This window comes from Boleophthalmus pectinirostris, unplaced genomic scaffold (assembly GCF_026225935.1).
Source record: "Boleophthalmus pectinirostris isolate CB_2022bp ecotype Guang Dong unplaced genomic scaffold, ASM2622593v1 HiC_scaffold_1, whole genome shotgun sequence".
NCBI classification, from domain to species: Eukaryota; Metazoa; Chordata; class Actinopteri; order Gobiiformes; family Gobiidae; genus Boleophthalmus; species Boleophthalmus pectinirostris.
The window spans coordinates 25236592-25258526 of NW_026570970.1; the positions used below are offsets into that span (position 1 = coordinate 25236592).

Sequence of the window (21935 nt, forward strand, 5' to 3'; positions counted from 1 at the left end):
GTATCACTGAAACTTTCTAAGTAAGTTAGAAATGATTAGAGCATTGGTACGTTCTGATTTAGTCCTGATTAAGAATTGGTTTTAAACCTGGTTTACTACTGATTTAGTCCTTGTTGAATCTCAATTTAATACTGACCTGATTTAGTCCTGATTTACAGTTGTCCTGATTGAAACTTTACATTTTAGGTGTCAGTTTTGAGCCTGCAGCCTCTCAAGAATCCTCCATTACACAACTGCACAAACAAATGAATACTGCAGGAAGGTAGAAGTAGTTTTATGAATTAAGGATATCTGAACCACCAGCCATTGGGCTTTTTCTCTTTTGTCCTTTTTGCCTATACCTATAATTTTATTTTATAATAGACAGAGTTCATACCTGTTTTAGTCTTGAATTGATGAATGTTTAGTAATGATTTGGACTCAGTAAAATGCCAAAGTTTTTCTGAGGTGAAAAGTTCAACAATCAGTGCTCTGAAAAACAGTATCCCAGATATCCAGCCTTGTAGCCTTGGAAGACCTTCGGTTCAACTTTCAAAACTTGTCACTTGCTTTACATAAAACCCTCTTTCCTCATCAGCTTCCCATGCAATCACACTCGTCTCTGGTCTGTGCTGTGTCTCTAGGTGATTCTGTCCATTGAAGAGGGCTACAGACTGCCGGCGCCCCTGGGCTGCCCTGTGGCTCTGCACCAGCTCATGCTGCACTGCTGGCAGAAGGAGAGGAGTCATCGGCCCAAATTTGTCGACATCGTAACATTTTTGGATAAACTCATTCGCAATCCCAGCAGCCTCCTGCCACTGGTAGAGGATATTCAAAGGTACAGTAATGCATAATGACATGTTCTGCCTTTGTATAATGTTAAACTTATATAAATGTGAATTTTGTTTGTAAAAGCCCTTCTAAAGAGGTCAGACATTGCAAATTAGCACTAGCTATAAATGTTGCAGTGTATTACACATTTTATGTGTACATACTATAATATATGGTTTTCGTATAAAGCTACAATAACATTTAGAATAGGGAACACCTTATACTTGTGCAAGAATGCACATACTCAGTAAATAATTTTTTTGAGTATGTTAATTTGAAGAATTTCACAGTACTATTTTATGATAAATTGTTTATTATGCTTTATTGTATAACTTAACTGTACAACTTAAACAGGAATAATCTATCTTCCCTTCACTCATTAAAATGGTCTACTTTTTCCTTTCATATTCCTTCTGTGACAAACTCTCTTGTTTGCAAAATCACATTGCCATTACACTTAATACAGTTAAGATGATCTTGCCCCCATTTGTCAGAGCGTAGCACTCCTCTTCCTTGTGAGGGGAGTTAATAAAGTTAATCAAGTCTTTTACTCCGGCTTATAAAACTGGATCCTATTATACAGATTCTGCTTTTATAGCTTTATGTAATTTAAGACAGAGCCCTAACGCCGGTCTGTAACCCCTCAGTCTTCCAGAGTCCCCATGTCCGAGTGAAGAGATGGACTACCCCATGTTTATCTCTGTGGGCGAGTGGCTGGACTCCATCAAGATGTCGCAATACAAAAGTAACTTTATGGCAGCAGGATACAACACTCTGGACGCTGTGGCCAGGATGAGCATTGAGTGAGTAATAAAGACAGTTACAGAAGAAACTAGATAGATAGCTAAATAGAGGAAACATTCATTTTTGTGCATCATATTGATATCATGGCCTATATATCACGACAAATATTGAATTGTGTCAAAACTGTATTGTTGCGTCCCTCATTGATAGATAGACAGGTCCCAAAACTAAATCTGAAATCAAGGTCTATGAAATGCATGTCACATGTACAGATTATATAAATATATAATTACTAGTATCTAATAATGTAAATGTAATAATTTACTTATAAATTATGCAATAAGGATTACAGTAGTTTACGTTATTATACAAAAATGTAAACAAAATTTTAAATATTAAATTGCATGAAGGGTAATCAGCATATTTGCTGTCAGCAATCACAGACTGTAGGAGAATCCTAGGGCCCTATTTTGGGCCCATCATTGTTGATACTCAAAAAGATAAATTACACTTACATCAATTACATCTGTCTGTATCATAAGAGGCCCTAAAGTGTCTGTTGTTCTGTGTGTGTCTGTCTCCTGCTCTGGGCCTAGAGATGTGAGGCGTGTGGGGGTGGAGCTGATTGGACACCAGCGACGAATCATCAGCAGTGCTCAGACTCTACACCTCCAACTGCTGCACGAACACGACAAGGGGTTCCATGTATGAGGACAAACTTTGACTCCTCATACGACCCCACATATGATCCCACCTGGGACGGGTGCATAGAGGGGAGTGAAGTCTAGAACAAAGCCTGTGCCCAAAATGTCCAAACACTTTGTTTAACATGGACAAACTGGCACAGTGGACTTTGCTCCTGGTTGGGACACCTTCGTAGTACCATAGGTTTTTCTACTCTCCAGCTCATCTGACATTGGGCTAGACTGTAAGGACTAAAGACTGGCCTGGTCCGCACTTATAGGGGAATGTAACCTAGCCAAGTAGATTTGCAAACATAATCTACTCAATCTTGACTTTTTGTTGACTTATGTGCTCATGTAGCTGCTATCGGGTGTGCAATTTGAGACGTCTTTATTTTAAATTATTTATTATGAAATTTGCTTATTTATCCATTCTCTCCAGTGAATCTGGTAGGCTAATACTTGAAGACATAGAGAGCAAAGTATGAGAAGAACTTTATTGAATGTTTCAAAAGTGTATAGACAACTAATCGATTAATTGTTATCATAAACTTATATCTATTAATGTGCAGTCTTGTATGTGAAAAAGCCCTAGTGAATTTGGATATTATAATTGATTTATTTTCTATCAAAATCAGCAATACAGCAATATACAGTCTCAGTTCTCAGAAAGAGATTAGAAAAAGTGCAATGGGAAATGTTAACACATATACACCACAGAAACCATTCACCAGACAACTTCGCAAAGTTTGATCAGTTGCCTTCAAAGGAACCATATACTTCTAATCCACAATCCTGCTTTTGAATGTCAATATTGCCTGGAAGTACACTCCCCACTGTCTTAAATGAATGTTCATAAACTGTTCTAAATACTGAATAATACATAGACTTGTTGTTCGGTGCTAGTAGGAACTCACTTTCCAACTTACTTATTTTCGCCTATAACACTCCACTTGGCACACCAGTCAAGACCTGATTTGAACTGGATGATGCTATAATTATGGTTATGCTAGTAGCAATGTGGCAAATATATGTACATAAGCAGATATAGGAGGAAGCTTGGTTTTGAAATGTTTGCTATCTTACCAGTGAATTGGCAGTGTTGCATAGAGTTTATCATATTTAGAAAAGGTAAAGGCTTCAGAAGTTATTTATATATGATGGTTGGGTATTTAAAGTAGTGGTAGTTTAGAGGCCAGGTCATCAGAGAAAGATATTGAATATAAAGCAGCATCTTAATCAGTCAATAGTTTTAGTACTAGTTCTCCCATGGACACACAGAATGCCTTACAGTGGTTATAGAAGGATACACTAAGATCCACGGACCTAGACATTATGTTCTTTATATTTTGTTTCACGTTATCATTATCTCTGCATAACTGTCATGATGTACAGCGATGAATTTTATCTGGATCTGTGCCTTCCTGTCACAGAGTTGATTATGGTTTAAGGGAAAGAGATTCATTTTGTATAGTTATTAGTTATTGGATAGATAAGTTGATGTTTTTTTTATTTATCTACTCAAATATATTCTTTAAAATAAAATATAGATTGAAAAACATGGCATAATATATTATCTATTTAAAGTCTAATTTCATGACAAGTATAACAAATAATACATTTTAGTAGACTGCTGAGGGATTTGACTGCAGGTTATAGAATGTTTTTTTTTTTTTTCAGTCCAGGTGAGGGCACTATATCTTTACAATTGCAAAACATTACCAGCGCCTTAGCAGAGGTACTCTCCAAATGTCCAAGTGCTTCTAGTTCAACATTGTTCCTTTACATCAACATATTTGTGTTGCTTCTAATACCTGCCTAAGACCTTCACATAGTATTGTATTCATGTACAGGAGGGGGGCCCGTCACACATGCACACACTCACAGACCTGCTACAGAAATAAGGAGAATATCAGATGCTGTTTGTTTAGCATGTTCTACTGCTGAGCAATGTTAGGACGTTCTTTTGTACCAGGTACAAGTTAAAACTCTTGTATTTTATTTTTCTATGATTTCCAAAGAGATGTTGTAGATCTTGCACACTGTAAGAGGCAGTTACAGCGACTATTTATTTGCAAATAAAGATGAACAGTTCTGGTGGTTGACTGCTTATTGCATTTGGGTTTGAGTTTTATTTTGCAAAATGATGATGGGAAAACAACAATATGGGCAAAAGCGGCATAATTGCACTCTACCAGATGTGATAGGATTGCTTTACCCATAATTCATGATACTTTTTTATGGCAGTGAAGCAGTAGTCATTATTTTTTGTTAGACAGAAGTACACATTCACACAATCCAAATGAAACAACTAACATTGTTCAGACTAATTTGTTTTGGTTACAAACCAGCATTAACAAAGACAATTGTCACGTCAATTTAAAAAAAATTATTTGGGGCAAAACTGTACAAATTGTAACCACTTGATGGAGCTGTTTGACCTATAAACAATAATACATTTATAATGTTGAGAAATGTTTGCGATTTTTGCTCAGCATCTGTCTTGTACAATATCAGATTGCACTCCTTCATTCTCTCTCTGATTTACTATTCAAATGTCATGACATTTGTGTGATGTTACCATGACATTTGTCATTTACCCAGTGTTGTGTTTTAATAACTTGTACACACTCCACAGTAGAGAGCCACAGATGGTCTGAATTATGTGTAAAAGGCAGTGTGACACGAGAGAGTGACTCCAAATGTCCACAGTCTCTGAGCTCCTGTGTTGTTTACCAACACTAACAGCTGGGGCGGCTTTGCCAGTCCAATAGTGTCCAATAGTGACATGCAATAGGACTGCCATGCCAAACCATTTTCACAAATTACAGTGCATCTGAACTTTCAGAAGACTTGCAAGTTAACTCTATACTCTAGTAAAGCTTAGTTTAGTACAGTTAAAGATTGATAACTTTCTGTGAAATTTATTTGTTGATTAAAATTGTATCAGCCGCACATTGGAAAGTCTTGAACATGGGTAAAGTTGCACATAAAGTTTTAGATGTTTTTTGCTACATAGACCTGTATACATAAAGTTGAAGTTGGTGCAGTTATGGTCTTCATTGGTTACTATGGTTTTCAGTTAGCATTAGAAAGCTCAAACACCATGGTATAACTGTACATAGTGTACTAGCCTAGATAAAAAACTGAATTTGGCAATATCAGTCATTTGATGGAACACAATTACAAATGACTGTGACTAGAATCATAAGAAATAACACAACAAATAAATTTATGACCTCACTGAACTAAACAGTGAGTACAGGGGTGTCCAATAGAGATGAAGGCTCTCAGGTCACCAGGTGCTCCAGCTTAATTCCCGTAATAGGATTACCCCCCACAAGCCGGGACAGTGTTGGCAGCATCTTAGCCTGTATGAATGCACGAGAGGACTATTAGTAGCTTTTACGAGATATTTCAAATGTAGAGTAATCGCTTACGATTAGACAGGCCTCTATGGGGTGATGTACTCTTGTATTTGAGTGGTGTGTAGGTCATAGTGCCTATAATAATGGGGTTGCTAGATAAACTTTCAGGCTGGCTCGGTCTTAGGAAGAAAGAGGTCAATGTTTTGTGCCTGGGACTGGACAATAGTGGGAAAACTACAATAATAAACCAACTTAAACCTGCAAATGTAAGTACTGAAAACATATTATTGTTTTTACATCAACATTGTATCTCACATGTAGTAATCAAGGGGTCAGTTGTGATAGACCAGTCACTGATTAGGGTAATATATAAAAAGCCTGCAAAATATTTTTCTATGTAACTTTTCTGTTGTAGTGTCTCTGCTTGTCTCCATGGAGATGTTATGCTTTGCCTGCAATGTTTCATAGCATAGCATTTAACTTATCTATCTCTATCAACGACATCAAGCAGGATACACCACCAGGGGAGGTTACAGGACAGAACCCCTGTAATTTAATAGATTACAAATATTTTACATGTCAAGCTGTGGAATATACCTGGTCAAGCAATAGCATCTCCTTTGAGACAAGAGGCTGCAGACGGCCCTGCACATGAAAAGTTACATAGTGCACCTTTAAATTATGTGATGTGAATGCCCCACTTACTGCTTATTTTCAGCATTCAAATCATTTAGGGCCATTATCAGCGGAGTGGAAGCATGTTAGTCAGGTAAAGCCCTCTCGCTTACCTCATAGCAAGTTCTAGTTGACATATCTGCCATTACTTGTCTCTTTCTGTGTGTTTTGGTGTGTGTGGTTGTACACGTAGACACAGGCTCAAGATATCGTCCCAACCATTGGCTTCAACATTGAGAAGTTCAAGACCTCAAGGTATATGAAACAACTATGTGATGTATCTTTGTATGTAAATAAGAAGTAATTTTAAATAGATTTTTATTATCTGTGCATAGCCTTTCTTTTACTGTGTTCGATATGTCAGGCCAAGGAAAATACAGAAACTTATGGGAACACTATTACAAGTAAGACACCCTTAACTCTTCATTATACTTGAAAAATAGCTTCACAACATTATAATAAATATATTGTTTTATTATAATGTTGTGAAGCTATTTTTTATGTTCTCAACAGGGATAGCCATGCCATCATCTTTGTGATTGATAGTGGAGACAAATTGCGAATGGTGGTTGTCAAAGAAGAACTGGACACTCTTCTGAAGCATGAAGGTAATAACAAATTACTTTGGCCCTATCTAAAATGCTAAACATAGAATCTACAAATAACATCTTAGGGGTAAAGGCTTTATATTGAGCCACATAATGACTGTACATAAGAAAAATGCATCATGTATTTCTACTTAAAGGTGCTCTATGTTACTTTTCTGGAGGTGGATCTTATTGTGTTGCCGTGAATGTCCTACACTATCAGTAATCTTGTCTTTCTCCATGGAGACAAGTAGGTGATGCCAACCATGGCAAAGTACTGAGATTAGATAATAGGCAACTCAGTTCACAGCAAAAACACATATTTTTAAGGTGCAAGCAATAGAAACATCTGTAATTCCAAAATAGACTCATTAAATGCCATACTGAGGAACATACTAAGAGAAACTGTAATATTTCCATTGAGAAAGGCATGGACAGTGCACCATTACAAGATTCAAAATGTGAGGAAATTTGTTCAAGTCAAGATCAAATTCAAGGTCAAATTTGTTCAAGCACCATCCAAATTAGTGTAGTTGTCAAATTTGTATAAAAATGTATATTACAGTTGAATTTTGGTGATATTTGACACTAAATTTGACTTTGGCTTTTGTTTCCAGACATTTGCAACAAGAAGATCCCTGTGTTATTCTTCGCCAACAAGATGGACCTGCAGGATGCAATGTCGTCCAATAAGATCACGCAAGCACTGTCTTTGGAGAGTATCCAGGACAAGCCATGGCACATCTGGTAGAGTACCATCTGATCTAATACCACTTTTCTCACTACACCAAACAAAGAGATTACAGGGATCACAATGGAAAAGCAGGTGTCACTAAGGCATTACGATGGTTGATCTCCTGCTGTGGTACCAGCCAGTTAAAATGTCTGGCTAGTACCACTTTTTTATGCCTTTTTATGCCTTATTCAATTAGATGATAGAATGGTGAGAACTTTTTATATGTAATAATTAAATTGCGTGCATCAGGCAACTTCACTGTGATTTATATTTGTACATATGTTTTAGTTTTCAGTGTTTTTTATAACTTGTAGAAAAATGTTACAATGTGGTTTTGAACAATGATTAACTAAATACCAAGAGTCAGATTCAAATTTTGATATTCATAGGTAAAAGATCCATAAAAAAATCAAATACACAGAGATTATATACAGCCTGCTATTATAAAACACTTTGAGCCACTACCAACCAGAATCATCACCTTTTAATTATCAGCTTTACTTTTACTTGTCCATTTTTCCAGACATGGTACTGATAGAAAAGAGGAGAGCTAGAGTGTAATAAAAAGTGAATCAACAAACGAGAGTTTGAAGTGTTGACATGTTCACAAGGCAAACTGTAGTTGTCTCAGTTTGGTTAAACTTTGATAAACACCAAGAGGAAGTTATTTCTTACAGCAAGTGGATTTGTAAGTGTTTTCCTCCCAGTTTGCTCATTAGCCAGATGGAGTGCAGATGGATTAGAGGTGCTCAGGTTTAACTTTGAGATCCAGGAAAAGTCTGAGAAAGTGAGTGAGGGCTATCGTGTACCACAGATTAACGTCTCGTGCCTCTTTCAGTGCCAGCAACGCTATTAAAGGAGAGGGCCTCCAGGAAGGACTTGACTGGCTTCAAGGTACAGACATCTAATTATATGCTTAAAGTTTATCTGTCAGTTGAAGGAGTAGATATAGTTGCAATTATGTCTACTACCAGTAATGAGTTATATTTTTGTCCACAGAACAAATTTCACTGTAAGTATTAAGTGTGATTTGGCATGACTTGATTTTGTTTTCCATCTGTGTTCTGTGTACCTTTGATAGACTGTATAGTACTAGTATGTGGGTGTTTTGTTGCCATCTTGTGGTACATGTTCAAAATTACAACTACACCGTTTGGTCGGTTCTAAACTCTTCTGTGGTTTCCTCACCATTTTTATTTAATTACTCTAATTTATTGCTAACCCCTGTGTCCGATATAATTAATATATGAATAACATATTTTCATTAATTATTAAAGTTGTACTATGTGACATTTTTCTGGTGGGTATGGGTATGCTGCCTGCTTGCCTCAACAGAGATGCTATTAATTTGCCTGGAATTTAAGTTAAATAATGCCAAATGTTAAAATACCGTACAGCTGCAGCACACAAAGCAATATTATTTCATTGGAGTTGTATCCCAGACCAGGAGTTAGTGCTCCTATAAAAAGTCATCAGTTTTGTGCTAAAGAATAGTATTAAGACTTATTGCCTGCACATAAGCACACACTTTGACCCCATCATTTCACACATATCCACCTGACTTGAATCTCTTTCAAGCCAAGCCTTTTTCATCCCCAATGTTGTTTACTGCCTTAGTACCCCAATGAGTGAGTACATTTTACATAAGAATCTAATTTCTAGTTTGTTTTTCCAGGTCATATCAAAACAATGAACATATGAACAACTGAGTGTCCACATGAATGAAGTGCACTGGATATTTTCACCCATGGACTGTCTTTTTTACAGGCCTTATATTTTAATGTTCATATTAGATAAATTGCTTTTGCTTTGTGTTTACATAATTTGTAGATGTGATTTCTATGTGATTTCTAACAGATGTAGACCAGATATTTATGCAACAGCATTATTACTGAAATTGCTATATAAACAGCTTTTTTATTGAAGCCACATGCTTTTAATAAGAATGTTAATTAAAACTTCTTTAACCAAACTGAGTGACGGTTTATTTTATAAAAGTATATTATTGCATTTTCAGTACAAGGTTTTAGACAGAAGTTGAGAAGAAATTAAACAAGGCCAATAAATACAATAAATAATAAGTAGATAGCACATTCAACAGGATTTTGTATAAAACCTCATTCACATTCACATGGCTGTCTGTCATCACATCTCTGGTCTTTTGAAGAACATGTGCAGGAACTTGGCGTGAAATCGAGCACTGGAGTCAAGCAGGATGTACAGGGTCTGGAAGATCTCTCTGCCCTCTTCAAAGTTCCCTGCATCACAGACAATAAACAATAACATGATATGGTATATTGCATGGTCCGTAAAACTGAATAATTAGAAGAGCAAAAGCAAAAACGCTGACATGTGTCAGTTTATCAATTGATCTTTAGAGTAACTATTAATTATATTTGGAAGATAGCGCAAAATGAATTTTAAAATAACTCTTTCAATCTTTAACATTTTCTCTCTTTTTCCCACATTAGATAGCCATTATTTTGCATAAATGTTCTTTTCAGTCAGATTACTCACATTAAATGTAACTGTTTGCATGACATTTCAATGTGATTGCTCCAGAAATCCAATGATTTTTTGTGTGCATTTAAACATAGCCAATGTTTAGGTGTCTGAGTATTTCTTTAATGAATTGAAAACTAACCTCCAATAGAAATCTCAAAGAAGTCCCTGGTGGTCTCTACGAACATGTTTTCCAGGGTTTGGAGAAAGAAGAACCTTTCTGGATCGGTCCTGAAATCTTTGCAGAGCTGCAGCACCAGCTTCACAGCCCAGTTCATGTTATAGCCATCCTTTTCGCACACCTATGGCCAAAGTAATATTAGTTATACATACCTGACAACAATATTCTATATAGTCATCATGTTGACTTACCAGTATTATGTAGACTATGAGCCTTGGGATCTCCTCTAGACGTCCAGTGAGAATTTTGCTGGATAGAAAAGCGTAGCAGAGGTGACTGCCACAGAGCAACAAGAGACGAGCCACGTTCTCCACATGCCATGGCTGAGGAATTACTGTAGAAGGACACGAACCATTTAAAAGGCCCATATTACACTACTTTCTGATCTATGTTATAATTATGGTTCCTCATCACAAGCATACCTGGAGTTGTGTTTTGTTTCATTCACACATGTTTGACACACAAACCCTGCAGATTTAGGCTGAGTTCTTCTCTCAAACAGAAAACCTTGTGATGTCATGTGATAATACATGAAGTGCTCCACTGTGCTTTAAATACACCTTTACTAGAATTGGAATAGAAATTGGATAATTTCAGTCTTGGAATTGCCAATCTCTGTCACCAGGTAGAACAGAGAATTTTGAACTTTGGAGAAGTAAACAGACTAATAATAATAAAGGGTTACAAAAACGTGTGAATGTAACAAAACACAACTCCAGGTATGTTTTTGAGGACAACATTATAGCATGACTAAAAGCTCACAAGTCAGTTTTGTGTAATACAGGATCTTTAAAGCTGCACTTTTCAGGTAGAGGGTGCCTCCCACCTTCTTGTTTCCATGCAGATGTTATTTCGCCTGGAATGTTCAACAGCAAATTTATCGCCAAGTCATAGGTCAGATCTATAGAGAGGCAACACCGCTCTTAGTGGAATGCATGTTTTTGTATTCATGAACAATAAAGACCTAATAGTTTTGACACAAGATAGATCATTTCAGTGCTATACTATAAAACATTCTAAAGCAATAACATCTCCATGGAAACAAGCAGATAGTGGCTCCCAACCAGAAAGGTTACATGGTGCACATTAAAGTTAATAATACTATGTGTTGGTTTTAATGTGGGTCAGGCATTTTCTTATATTTAATTGATGAAATATCGTGGTTTTGTGAAGGTTTGTGCAGCAGTGTAGACCAAAACTTACTTCCCATAGGGGCGAATAAGGTGATTTTATTTTTCGTGTAATACACAGTATATCAGATATCTGCAACCATTAACCAGTATGATAAAGGCAGTACCAGTGAGCTCCTCCAGGATGGCCAGTATGGAGAATGTAGACCAGCCTCTGACTTTCAGTTTACTAAAGAGCAGCAGCAGAGCTCGGGCCAAGTCCCACAGAGCACTGTGAGGGAGCGGCGTCTCCACCAGCTCCTGCCAGCCTACTGTACCTGAAGAAAACAGTTATTACATCAATCACACAGGGATCACTTTTTAATTAATATTACGTTAAGTACACTGCTTATTGATTTCAGCAGAGGACAATCAATAACATTTATCAATAAGGATCACCACTGAAGATTCTACAATTAGATATTTTTAGCTACAAAAGCTATTTTAAAACAAAAATATGGATATTTTAACAAAGGCTCAAGCATTTTGAGAGTATTATAATGGTAGTTAAAATATGGGATATGTATTTCAAATGTAAAATTATTATTAAAGTATTCAATAGAACACCAGGAAGCGTAGTGGTCAGTTTGATGACAGCTAAATAACTAACCAAATAAATAAACTAATAAAACACAGACATTCAAAAACTACTGGAAGTATAACTTTTAATGTGTTTTATGCATTTTAATCAAATCCACGCATCTTAGTCTGAAGAGAACTCAACAGACTTCTCTCTGGTTAATGACACAGACCTTCGGGCAGCAGTGGTCCGTAGAGGAGGAGCAGGAGATGGGCCTGACTGACCATAGGCCACGGCTTCAGGAGCTCAATTAACCAGAACTGACACTCCAGACGGTTTGACCAGGGATCTAACAGGACATTACGGTAAAAGAGGTGAAGTTTCACCTCCTGGAAGCAGTGTACCCCTGGAACACAAGAGGAGTTTCTTCTTTTTTTTGTTTTTTTTTTGATCAGGTGGTGTGTGTATGTATATATGATGTCCCACCTGGTTTGCTGTGCACAAGGGCCTCAGTTTTGGACAGAATGTTAGTGAGGTCACATAGGAATTTGAATACCCTGTGGCACTCCAGCTCATCCCATCCCGCGATCAGTGTCTGGAAAGAAATTGAGAAATTAAAAGGTTAATATTATCTAGCTCTTGAAAAAATAAATTGTTAATATGAGTGAGTTCTTAATGTTTTTAGATAAAGAACAAATAAAGCAAAAACTGAATCTGAAAAGTAGCAGGTCTTATACTTAGTATAATGAGTGAGATAGTAGAAATGTGCTTATCTATTGTGTAATGTATTTTCTCTATCACAGGTAATGTATAGACTGCTTTTAGTAATAACTAAACATGTTTTTATTTTCTTCCACTGTTGTTATTGTATATAGTAAAGGATGCTTCATTTTACCTGAAGAAAGCCCCCAAGGCATGCAAACCCAAGGCAGTCTTGAACAAAGCAATGCTCCAACATAAAACAAGGAATCTGAATGAGATGAGACAGAGTATCGATAGTCACTTTATAATGGCACAGGAAATGTACAAGTGTTTAGTGTATTCTAGGGTTGTGCAATTATTCACATTTTCAGCAAGATCGAGATTGATAAAAAATAATAATAATTTTTTGGCCGCCCACCTCTAGTGTATTATAACCTGACCTGTGAGAATCTACTGAAGATGAACTTCAACCTCTTCTTTGTTGGAAGCAGCAGTGTGCATCTCTTGAACAACAGCCCTAAGAATTAAATAAAGAAAAAATTTAAAATGCCTCTTAAGTTATAAGATACACACATCTAATTAGTTCTTACCTAGCTCTCTGTAGTGGCAGATATTGGCTTTCTTCTCCTGGCAGGTTGGGAGATGAAAGTTTTGGGTGATCTCCTTGTTGGTCCACTTTTGAGATGAGATGTAGGCCATGACATAACTGGTGTTGTCCTTAGATGTCATGCCAAACACACTTAACTCAAGCACTAAAACACAAGTGAAATCAATTTAATATGATTTAGTAAACCCCATAAACCCAGTCCTTTTCATCTCAATCAAAACTGTCCCTTCCAACCAGTGATCAATTTGTTTATTTGCCAGTTTAATCAACATAATATTTTTGGAACTCGAGATAAAATTACAAGGGGACGAAATGTGGACTTTTTAGTCAAAAGACTAATACAAAATCTTTAAATCAGGTTTCCCATTGAGAATTAGCATACATAGGTTTTTATTTTGTATTTTATTTTGAGTTGTCTTAGCACTGGGCAGATTTAACCCGTTAAACTGTCAAATTACGATGTTTAGCCTGTTTATTAAAGGAGTTTTAAACACATATTAGTAGTTACCAGACAGTTTCTCCAGTATAATGTACAGTACTTCTGACGGGAGGCGTTGGAAGAAGTTATCGTTGTTGTCCCGGGCGTTGACGGTGACTTGACTCCGTGTTTGCATCCTCCTCCCCGCGGCATGGGACCTCCTGTACGGGCCGTGGGTCATCCAAGATTTCCCGAAATTACGTGAGGCCCTCTTTAACTTTACCATGACGGTTCCTGAAAAAACACATTAAACACACAAAACAACTATCATGAACTTTTAAAACAAGGCAATATTGCGACAAGCCTCAAATTATGACGGTAATACGATATACATTAGCCAGGAATAAATGTAAAATGCTACTCATCACTTACAAAGTATATACAGTCCACGGTGCTAACCAATAATTATCTGGTTGCTAGTTTGCTAATCAAATAATGTGTGAACGTGTTCCACTAAACAAACTCTGTACGTGACATTAAAGGATATCTGACCAATATTTAATGCTAAATAAAGACAGAAAAAAACAGCTGTATTTTCCCGGGAATCAGTCAACTTCAGCGGCGCGAAAAGGCAAAACGAAGAACTCAATCAGAAAGACAAAATTATGATTTTTTTAGTAGAAATCTTTAATTATTTTAAAATATTGTAGTAAAGCATGATTAAAACTATGGAAGTGTTTATTTAGCTTATTTTAGAAATTAATTACATAAATGTACATATTGAACATAGACTTCCGGGATGTGCGTTGTCGGGGAATCTTCAGCGCGCAAAACTGCGGTCTTGTCTTTCATGTGAGCGAGTATTCTGTATTATTTTTCTCAAAATCTTTTATCCGAATATGCAGTGGCTTTCTATTTATATGTGTCCCTTGTAAAGTCATATAGTTAGGCATGAATTTTAAACTCAAGAATCATAATTAATTGGCTAGATTTGATTAGATGAGTTAAAGATGTAGAGGGCTCCACACCCTTCTTGTCGTCATGGAGATGTTATCGCTTTGCTTGGAATGTTTCATTGTGTGGCTCTATCTCTCCCCACGCACACAAGCAGGTGACACTACCAATACTACTCTGGTCTACAGTGACTAGACAATGACATCCCTATTTACCCAGGACAGTCATTTGTCTCAGTTTTATACAAGACATGTTCCAGGAGTTCCTTGTTTTGTTTTGTTTTTTAACAATTTAATACCCACCAACAGTAAAGAGGGGAATGTATTTTTTTGGTTTAGCCAAGATATATAGAAAACATGAATGAATGGACCAAGTGCATTATTGATTATGCTCTCTTTTCACAGCTTTATTATTACCAATCACCCCAACCCAGGTGTGTCCCAGTTTTTAAAAATCTTGTCACAAAATTGAAAGATGAATGGAAAGAGGTTATAGATTTGATATGGGCAGTATGTCATGGTCCACAAATTGAACTGGATGAGATCATTTAATTTTAACAAAATCTGATGTGGTTTAGAATAGTGAGTTTATTTGATATCTTGCAGTTCTACTTTGTATAGCCTATTGCCTAAATAGTAAAGTTTTAATTCATAATGGGAATCAAGCCATTATATGTTTACCCAATGTAATCCAAACTGCCTGTGTGAACTGCTCACCTAATCACAGGATTACACAGTTTAACTAAGACTCTTACACCTTCCTCGTGCAAATGGCGTCTCCCACTGGCACCCGTTCACACGGATCATCCCATTCCGTCTTGGACGGAGGACCAGCCCCAATGGGTGTCAAAATGCACCTTTTATTGTTGTGAGAGACAAGCAGAGGAGTGCAAGAAGATGGACCTCAGGCTCAGAGAGGACATGACATTTGTATAACTTGCATCACAGTAAGTAACTCTTTATCAAATAAACATTATGTAACATTGTACATTTTGTTAAAATATAGCTTACTGTTAAAAATAGTTATAAAAATATGGGCTAGCATAATTAAAATGTATATAATATCTGTTTTGTGTAGTTGGAACAGTCTTAGTTACCCCTGTTTATCTACCTCAATCCTTGTCTCATTGACATATTATGCCTAATACTCATTTAGATTATGTAGTTGTTAATGATATATAACTCACTCACAAGAGTTGTCCTCCTTTGAACACACAAGTTTTGCTTATTTGTTCAGACAGATGCAGAGACAGACGGGATCTGATCTTTGCCAGTATCAGTTTGATTTGGACCCTCTCCAATCTCCTCTTTGGTCTAATGTGCTGCCCAGACACCTGTAAGCATGCCTCACTAATCCAGCCATAACCTTATTGGTGAGTATTTAAACAAAACTGTTCTTCAGCTCAGTAGTTCATTTTACGACAACAATAATGCCTTATCATTAAAAGGAAGCTTGTTTTCCTTCCTTTCTCTCCCTGGTAATGTCCATGTAGTCAATCATTAAGTGGCAACAATAAGGCCAGTTGTTGGATGGAGAAGGCTCCAACAATACCACTTTTTACATTGAAAACAATTGCTTTCCTTTACAAAAAATGCCTTTGTAAGTTTTTTTTTTTTAATTGAGCACAACAATTACTCTTGTTTGTTTTTATATTTCATTTAAATTATATAATAAATGAACACATTTACACAAACAGATGTGCTTACTTAGAATTGTTGTTTCACACAAGATTTGATTTCTGTGTTCAAATGTGAGTGCACTGGATTTATTTAGTGCAGTTTTTTTTTTTTTAACCCTATTATGTATTTAGAATAGTTTTCTGGGGATAATATTACTTTGGGGTTATTGAGTCAGTGGCATAATTTAATTTCAGTGTTATCCTTTATTGTCTATATTTTCTTCAGCAGTATATAGCAATGTATCGTACTTCAAAATGTATTATCATGACAGACCTACATAAGACACAATGTAGTAAGATTATGACTCAAATATGAAATACAGTGTAAGTGGCATGAAACAATAAACAATAAATTCAGCCTCAGCAAAGTTAACAGTTATAAAGCCTAGTGTTGGAAAAATAAATTATTAACTTAACTTTGAAAGCCATTGTTTTTAATGAGGCAACTATTTAAATTATTTGACATTTGACATCTTGAGAAATCAAATCACTTTAATATTACATAATTTTCTACCTTCCCACTACCACTTCCACCCACAGTGTCTTATATGTAACACCACCTTCCTTAAGAAACAGTAGATATTTTTTAACAAGGCTGTGAGCTTGGGCACCTTCTGTAAATGTTTAATTCCCTGCCTGGCTCTGTTCTTGTGGGAGGACTCCAGAGTGGAATTCTAAACAGGTGGAGCTGAACACTGCTCTCATTAGTTACACATGCAGTCACCTGCCACTCATGGGAGACATATGGCACCATACTAAAAGTTTATTCAGCTATTTCAGTGCAAACTCAAGGGAAACTACTAGGATGCCTCACCGACTCTATGTAAGCTCATTGGATTTTACTGTACGCGTAACAACATGGCAGCAATAACAGGGAGATTGCACAACCTGTCTATGGCAATGGCTTCTAAAGGGATACGGATATGGGAATGCACTGTCACTGTATCTTTACACATTTTTATTTGACAAGTTTTCCTTATTCCTGTAAATTGATTTTGCTTCTGATTCTACTGCCTAGCTATCAGACTTTCATGGTACTGTTTCAGTATTACCTTAAAAATATTTACATTTTTTAGTGAAGTTGAAAAAATAACACTTCAAAATAAAAATAAACAAACATAAAAACTATCTTTTTCATATATGAATTTGTTTTCTCTCTTTCTGTTGTGACATATTGGAGTGAGTGACGCAGACATGGCTAACATGGCAGTACAGATCCTGGGCTTCTTCCTGGGGATGCTGGGGTTTGTGGGAACTGTAGTCTCCACAGTGCTGCCCCACTGGAGGAGTACAGCCTATGTGGGGTCTAACATCATCACAGCCACATCATACATGAAGGGCCTGTGGATGGAGTGTGTGTGGCACAGCACTGGCATATATCAGTGTGAGGTCTACAGGTCCATGCTGGCTCTGCCCCGGGATCTGCAGGTGAGAGGAAGAGCAACATGATTAATTTATTAACCCTTATTTAACCGGGTTAGAAATATGCAAATACATTTTTTTTGCAAGGATGCCTGGCCAAGTGGTATGTAGATAACATTGCAAAAAGATTTAAAAAATAAATAAAAGTACCAGATACTGTAAAAACTCTTACAGATTTACACATCTGTTCCAATGTGAGTTTTTTTTTCTTTCTTTAGAAATTTTGATTTGTAGAGAGAAAAAAATGTAATGCTGGTCAAAAGGTAGTAGTTGTGTAGTTGTCATTGGAGTCAAAATGGATAACATTATCATTAGTAACTGCAACTGCTTGGTATAGAATAAAGCATTATGCCTGGATCTACTATCCACTAGGCATGTAAGGAATACTAGTTCAGAAGATGTGATTTTTTTCTTAATGTGATTTTTTTCTTACAACTTCCTTCTGTTATATTAAGCTTTAATATAACAAGAAGTGTTTTTTTTTCAGAGGACTTCTTCAAACATTATTCAAACATTTATAGATATTATGTTAGAAATACAAAATAACATTGAGAACGGTAAACATTCCTTTAATTTATAACTGCTAACGAAAACATCAGCCTCTTTTTTTTTTTTTTTTTTTTTAAACCTCTGGTAATATGTAACAAAACTCTAACTGCTGTAAAAAAAAAAACAAAAAAAAAACTCTTAACTGCTCCTATTTTTAACCCTTGGCAGGCAGCCCGAGCTCTTATGGTCCTGTCTTGTGTCACCTCTGTACTGGCTGGTGTGGTTAGTGTTTTGGGGATGAAGTGCACCTATTTTGCACACCGCTCCATCATCAAGTCCCCCCTGGCTCTGAGCGGAGGCGTCTGCTTCATCTGTGCTGGGATCCTCTGCCTGATAACTGTCATATGGACCACCAATGATGTGGTAATGGAGTTCTATGACCCATTCCTCCCTGCTGGCTTTAAATACGAGATTGGTCTGTGTGTATACCTTGGTTATGCTGCTTCATGCCTCAGCTTGGTTGGGGGGGTGGTGATCTGTTGGAGCAGCAGTAGAAGAAGTGGGTCCAGACGTCCAGAGTTTCACACACAGAGGAGTCAACCCATGTCTCCTCCTCCAGCTTTTAACAACATCTACCCTCCTGCTCCACCTTACAACCCCCCAGAGGCTCTCAAAGACAACCGGGCTCCTTCTGTAACCTCTCTGTCCAGCAATGGATACAGACTCAATAACTATGTTTAAATATCACACTATGGAGTCTTTGTATCTTATGATTCTGGACTAAAATCATAACTTTTAATAGAATTTTGATGTCATCCACATTACACACAACTTTTTGTGAATCTTTAGACTTTTCTTGGACCTCAAGAGATTCATTTTTACTGTTAAATCTTCACTGAAATGTTTTTTAGGTGTTACCACAAGGGGGAGTCATACATCTTGTAATAGATACAGTAGGTGCATACAAGATATAACACTCTTGTAGTTGTACACTTGTTTGCAGAAGACTACACCACAAAAAAAAAAAAAAAAAAAAAGTGTTTTGGAAGATACGTAAATTTTCATTTATTAATTTTGCCTTTATAAAAGTTAAGTGCCCCTTAATCTAATCATGATGTTTTCTAAGATACTAATTTGAACTATATTTTGATTTAAAGATAATAAATCAGTGTTAATGCAACCATAGAAATAATAAATATGCAATTGGTGACATAAAATGCATTTTTAATTTTATGTTCATACAACATGATGCACAAAAACAGAAGATCGCTAGATGGAGCCAAAGAACCTCTGGAGTTTAGGTTAATTGCTTCCACAGCACAAGTTTCTGAAGTCTGTTTTATGCGCTAAAGCCTATTTCAAAATTTTGGACAGCAGTGTGCTTTATACGTTTATGGTTATGCTGACAGCTTGGCTTTATTTATCCGTGTATATTAGTGAAACCTCTTCCAATTAAAGCTAACCTCTGCCTTCGTTTCTGACAGCCACGCACTTAATAAAGGGACTTGTCACGATTCAAGCAATGAACTAAGAAACTTAAAATTTGCTTAAATTCTGGATTGCTGAAAAAAACGTTTTTTTAGTACAGAAGGTCTACTACAGCAAGCAAAAACATTTATGACTACTAATAAGTATTTTTCAGATAATTACCATGTCAAATCATACAACTTTTTGGAGTCCAAGTGTATTCAAATATTGTGATTACTTGTAAATGCATGAATGAAGATGTACAGATCAGAAAATATTGAGCATTAAAAGAGTCTTCGTTTCAGTACCATGGTCAGCTCCAATCCAAACCTCTCCAATAACTGCGCTTGGTTGTATTGCTGCTGATGTAATTGGAGAATCGAAGGCATCATAACAGTTGTTGATCAAGGTGAAGTGAGTTTTCGAAGTAGAAAAATATGAACTGACCTTTTCTGAACCCGTAAAAAGGACCATGAAATTACACACGGTAAGCGAGAATTGTGAAAGTCGAGTTTGAAGTTGTAAAGAATGGTTTCAGATTGGCAATAGTCATAAAAGTAAATTGATGTACACTTAAAATTGTTATATGGGTGCTTTACGTCGTACTTCCGACTATAGAGCCCACGTCTGCAGAAAACCCTGACGCTTAACTTGTTGGAGCCGCGCGCACGATCGTAAATCAGTATTTGGACGTAACCTGGGAAGTAAAGGTTTTGCCAGTATGATATTCTGATATTGGAAAGCTTTCCCGAAGCGGAGAAGCCGTGCGTCACGCCACTCTCTATTAGGTGCTATTTTGGTCCAGGCCTGGAAGACATTCATCCCGTGTGTACCCACCCTGACAGCACCCAATAAACCCTCCACTCCCATTCATCTCCACCCCCTCCTCTTCCACGCGCCGCTCTCTCCATCGTTCGCTCCCCGCTCGACGCGCACTTTTAAACAACATAGGACAACTGGGTTCGTTCAACCTAAAGGAACATTGCCCAGTTTTAACATTTTAACTTAAACAAGATCATATTTTGCACTTTGAAATCTTCCTGGAGTGATTTCTTAGGCTGACCCTGCTCCGATAAAGAAAAAGGTAAGCATTCTGATTGCATTTGTCTTTAATTTAACAATCTGCTGTTCAACTAAAAGACGTTGACTCAGTAACCGCATTTGACTGCAGAGACAGGCGTTGATTTAGAGGAATCAATATTGCAATACTGGACTGATACCTGGAACCACAGAGTCAGTAGAAACGCAAGATGAGGTCGTGTTTGATCAAAGCACACTGAAACTAAATTGTGACTGATTTTAGTTTCTGTTTGGCCATTTTAGACCGTGCGTAATGGTTGGAAAAGAGACGTTCACTTTTACGCAATCGAACAACGTGTGCAACAAAAACTGATTTATAAGTAGGATGTTTCCAAAAAGTATCAATTAGTTGGTACTTATAATGTCGCCCAGTGCGCAAACTAAACATGCTTTGGGTAGAGTCTAATACGGGCTCTACCCGTCATAGCTTTGACTAAACAGTCTTCATTTCTGACATGATACTTTGAATTTTAGATACTCAGCTCACATTATCAGTCAAACGTGATTACATAACCTAAATGAACAATTTCATTTTATGAGGTCCACTGTAAGACAATGTAAAACCCACAATTCTTTTAGTTAATGAGCTCTTCGTGGTTTTGGTCATTTAGAGCTGTAGGGAAAATCATCTTCGTCATCTTGACTATCAGTAAAGTCAGCTAATTAAAAATAATTCCCTTTAGTACAGTTTCTATTTCTTTATCCTTGAAATAGCTTTATAATCTACCAGTGCCTTTGTAAGATAATAAGTAATTAGGACAAGTGGTGTGGCTATTATTGTAGTAATGTTAATACTCCATTTAAAGAAAGATTAGTCTTGGTTCTGCCTTTTGTCCCGTGCGCTCTCGTCTCAATCACTCGACTGTCTCTTTCCCTTAGCTCTCCATGACACTGGTCCAGGGCGCACAGTAGCACTTGATCTCGGCGGAGTTACGCGGACCAGAGGAAGAAGATGGCAATTCATATCGAGGGTCTCGTGGCTATTGTGCTTTTTTACGTTTTGATTTTGTTTGTGGGAATTTGGGCTGCGTGGAAGAATAAAAACTCCGGAGTTACTGCTGATGGAGACCGCAGCGAGAGAATCATGGTCGGAGGAAGGGACATTGGACTGTTCGTTGGCGGATTCACGATGACTGGTGAGTT

The 21935-nt window shown here is 36.9% G+C and overlaps 4 protein-coding genes across 4 annotated transcripts in view; 3 read left to right on the forward strand and 1 right to left on the reverse strand.

The window, feature by feature from the left end:
• The window catches only part of LOC110156043 (ephrin type-A receptor 6-like), a 186121-nt gene extending 183856 nt beyond the window's left edge, over positions 1 to 2265 (forward strand). Inside the window, exons 14-16 of the mRNA XM_020920227.2 lie at positions 624 to 817; positions 1458 to 1613; positions 2151 to 2265. Coding sequence (XP_020775886.1) covers positions 624 to 817; positions 1458 to 1613; positions 2151 to 2265 — 465 coding nt within the window. The remainder of the gene's footprint in view (positions 1 to 623; positions 818 to 1457; positions 1614 to 2150) is intronic.
• Positions 2266 to 5748: 3483 nt separating this feature from the next.
• LOC110156086 (ADP-ribosylation factor-like protein 6) lies at positions 5749 to 9312 on the forward strand. Its single transcript, XM_055149145.1, has 8 exons — positions 5749 to 5871; positions 6474 to 6535; positions 6616 to 6684; positions 6794 to 6888; positions 7485 to 7614; positions 8442 to 8497; positions 8603 to 8615; positions 9279 to 9312. The coding sequence occupies exons 1-8, from the start codon at positions 5749 to 5751 to the stop codon at positions 9310 to 9312; spliced, it is 582 nt and encodes a 193-aa protein (XP_055005120.1).
• Positions 9313 to 9748: 436 nt separating this feature from the next.
• Positions 9749 to 14254, reverse strand: LOC110156087 (F-box only protein 47). Its single transcript, XM_055149226.1, has 11 exons — positions 14135 to 14254; positions 13793 to 13996; positions 13268 to 13429; positions 13118 to 13194; positions 12871 to 12945; positions 12462 to 12570; positions 12208 to 12381; positions 11584 to 11733; positions 10478 to 10620; positions 10248 to 10407; positions 9749 to 9861 (listed from the first exon to the last, which is right to left on the reverse strand). Exons 2-11 carry the CDS (start codon positions 13986 to 13988, stop codon positions 9749 to 9751), a joined length of 1359 nt encoding a protein of 452 aa, XP_055005201.1. The 5' UTR covers positions 13989 to 13996; positions 14135 to 14254.
• Positions 14255 to 17528: 3274 nt separating this feature from the next.
• Positions 17529 to 19051, forward strand: LOC110156218 (claudin-14-like). Its single transcript, XM_020920420.2, has 2 exons — positions 17529 to 17762; positions 18474 to 19051. The coding sequence occupies exons 1-2, from the start codon at positions 17529 to 17531 to the stop codon at positions 18984 to 18986; spliced, it is 747 nt and encodes a 248-aa protein (XP_020776079.1). The 3' UTR covers positions 18987 to 19051.
• The last annotated feature ends 2884 nt before the right edge of the window (positions 19052 to 21935 follow it).

Coding starts and splice junctions, on each gene's coding strand:
- LOC110156086 (XM_055149145.1), top strand. CDS start 5,749: ATGGGGTTGCTAGATAAACTTTCAGGCTGGCTCGGTCTTAGGAAGAAA. Junction 6,889..7,484: donor CACTCTTCTGAAGCATGAAG/GTAATAACAAAT, acceptor TTTTGTTTCCAG/ACATTTGCAACAAGAAGATC. Junction 7,615..8,441: donor GACAAGCCATGGCACATCTG/GTAGAGTACCAT, acceptor TGCCTCTTTCAG/TGCCAGCAACGCTATTAAAG.
- LOC110156087 (XM_055149226.1), bottom strand. CDS start 13,988: ATGGTAAAGTTAAAGAGGGCCTCACGTAATTTCGGGAAATCTTGGATG. Junction 12,946..13,117: donor TCTTCAGTAGATTCTCACAG/GTCAGGTTATAA, acceptor CATCTCATTCAG/ATTCCTTGTTTTATGTTGGA. Junction 10,408..10,477: donor TCATAGTCTACATAATACTG/GTAAGTCAACAT, acceptor CTTTGGCCATAG/GTGTGCGAAAAGGATGGCTA.
- LOC110156218 (XM_020920420.2), top strand. CDS start 17,529: ATGGCTAACATGGCAGTACAGATCCTGGGCTTCTTCCTGGGGATGCTG. Junction 17,763..18,473: donor CTCTGCCCCGGGATCTGCAG/GTGAGAGGAAGA, acceptor AACCCTTGGCAG/GCAGCCCGAGCTCTTATGGT.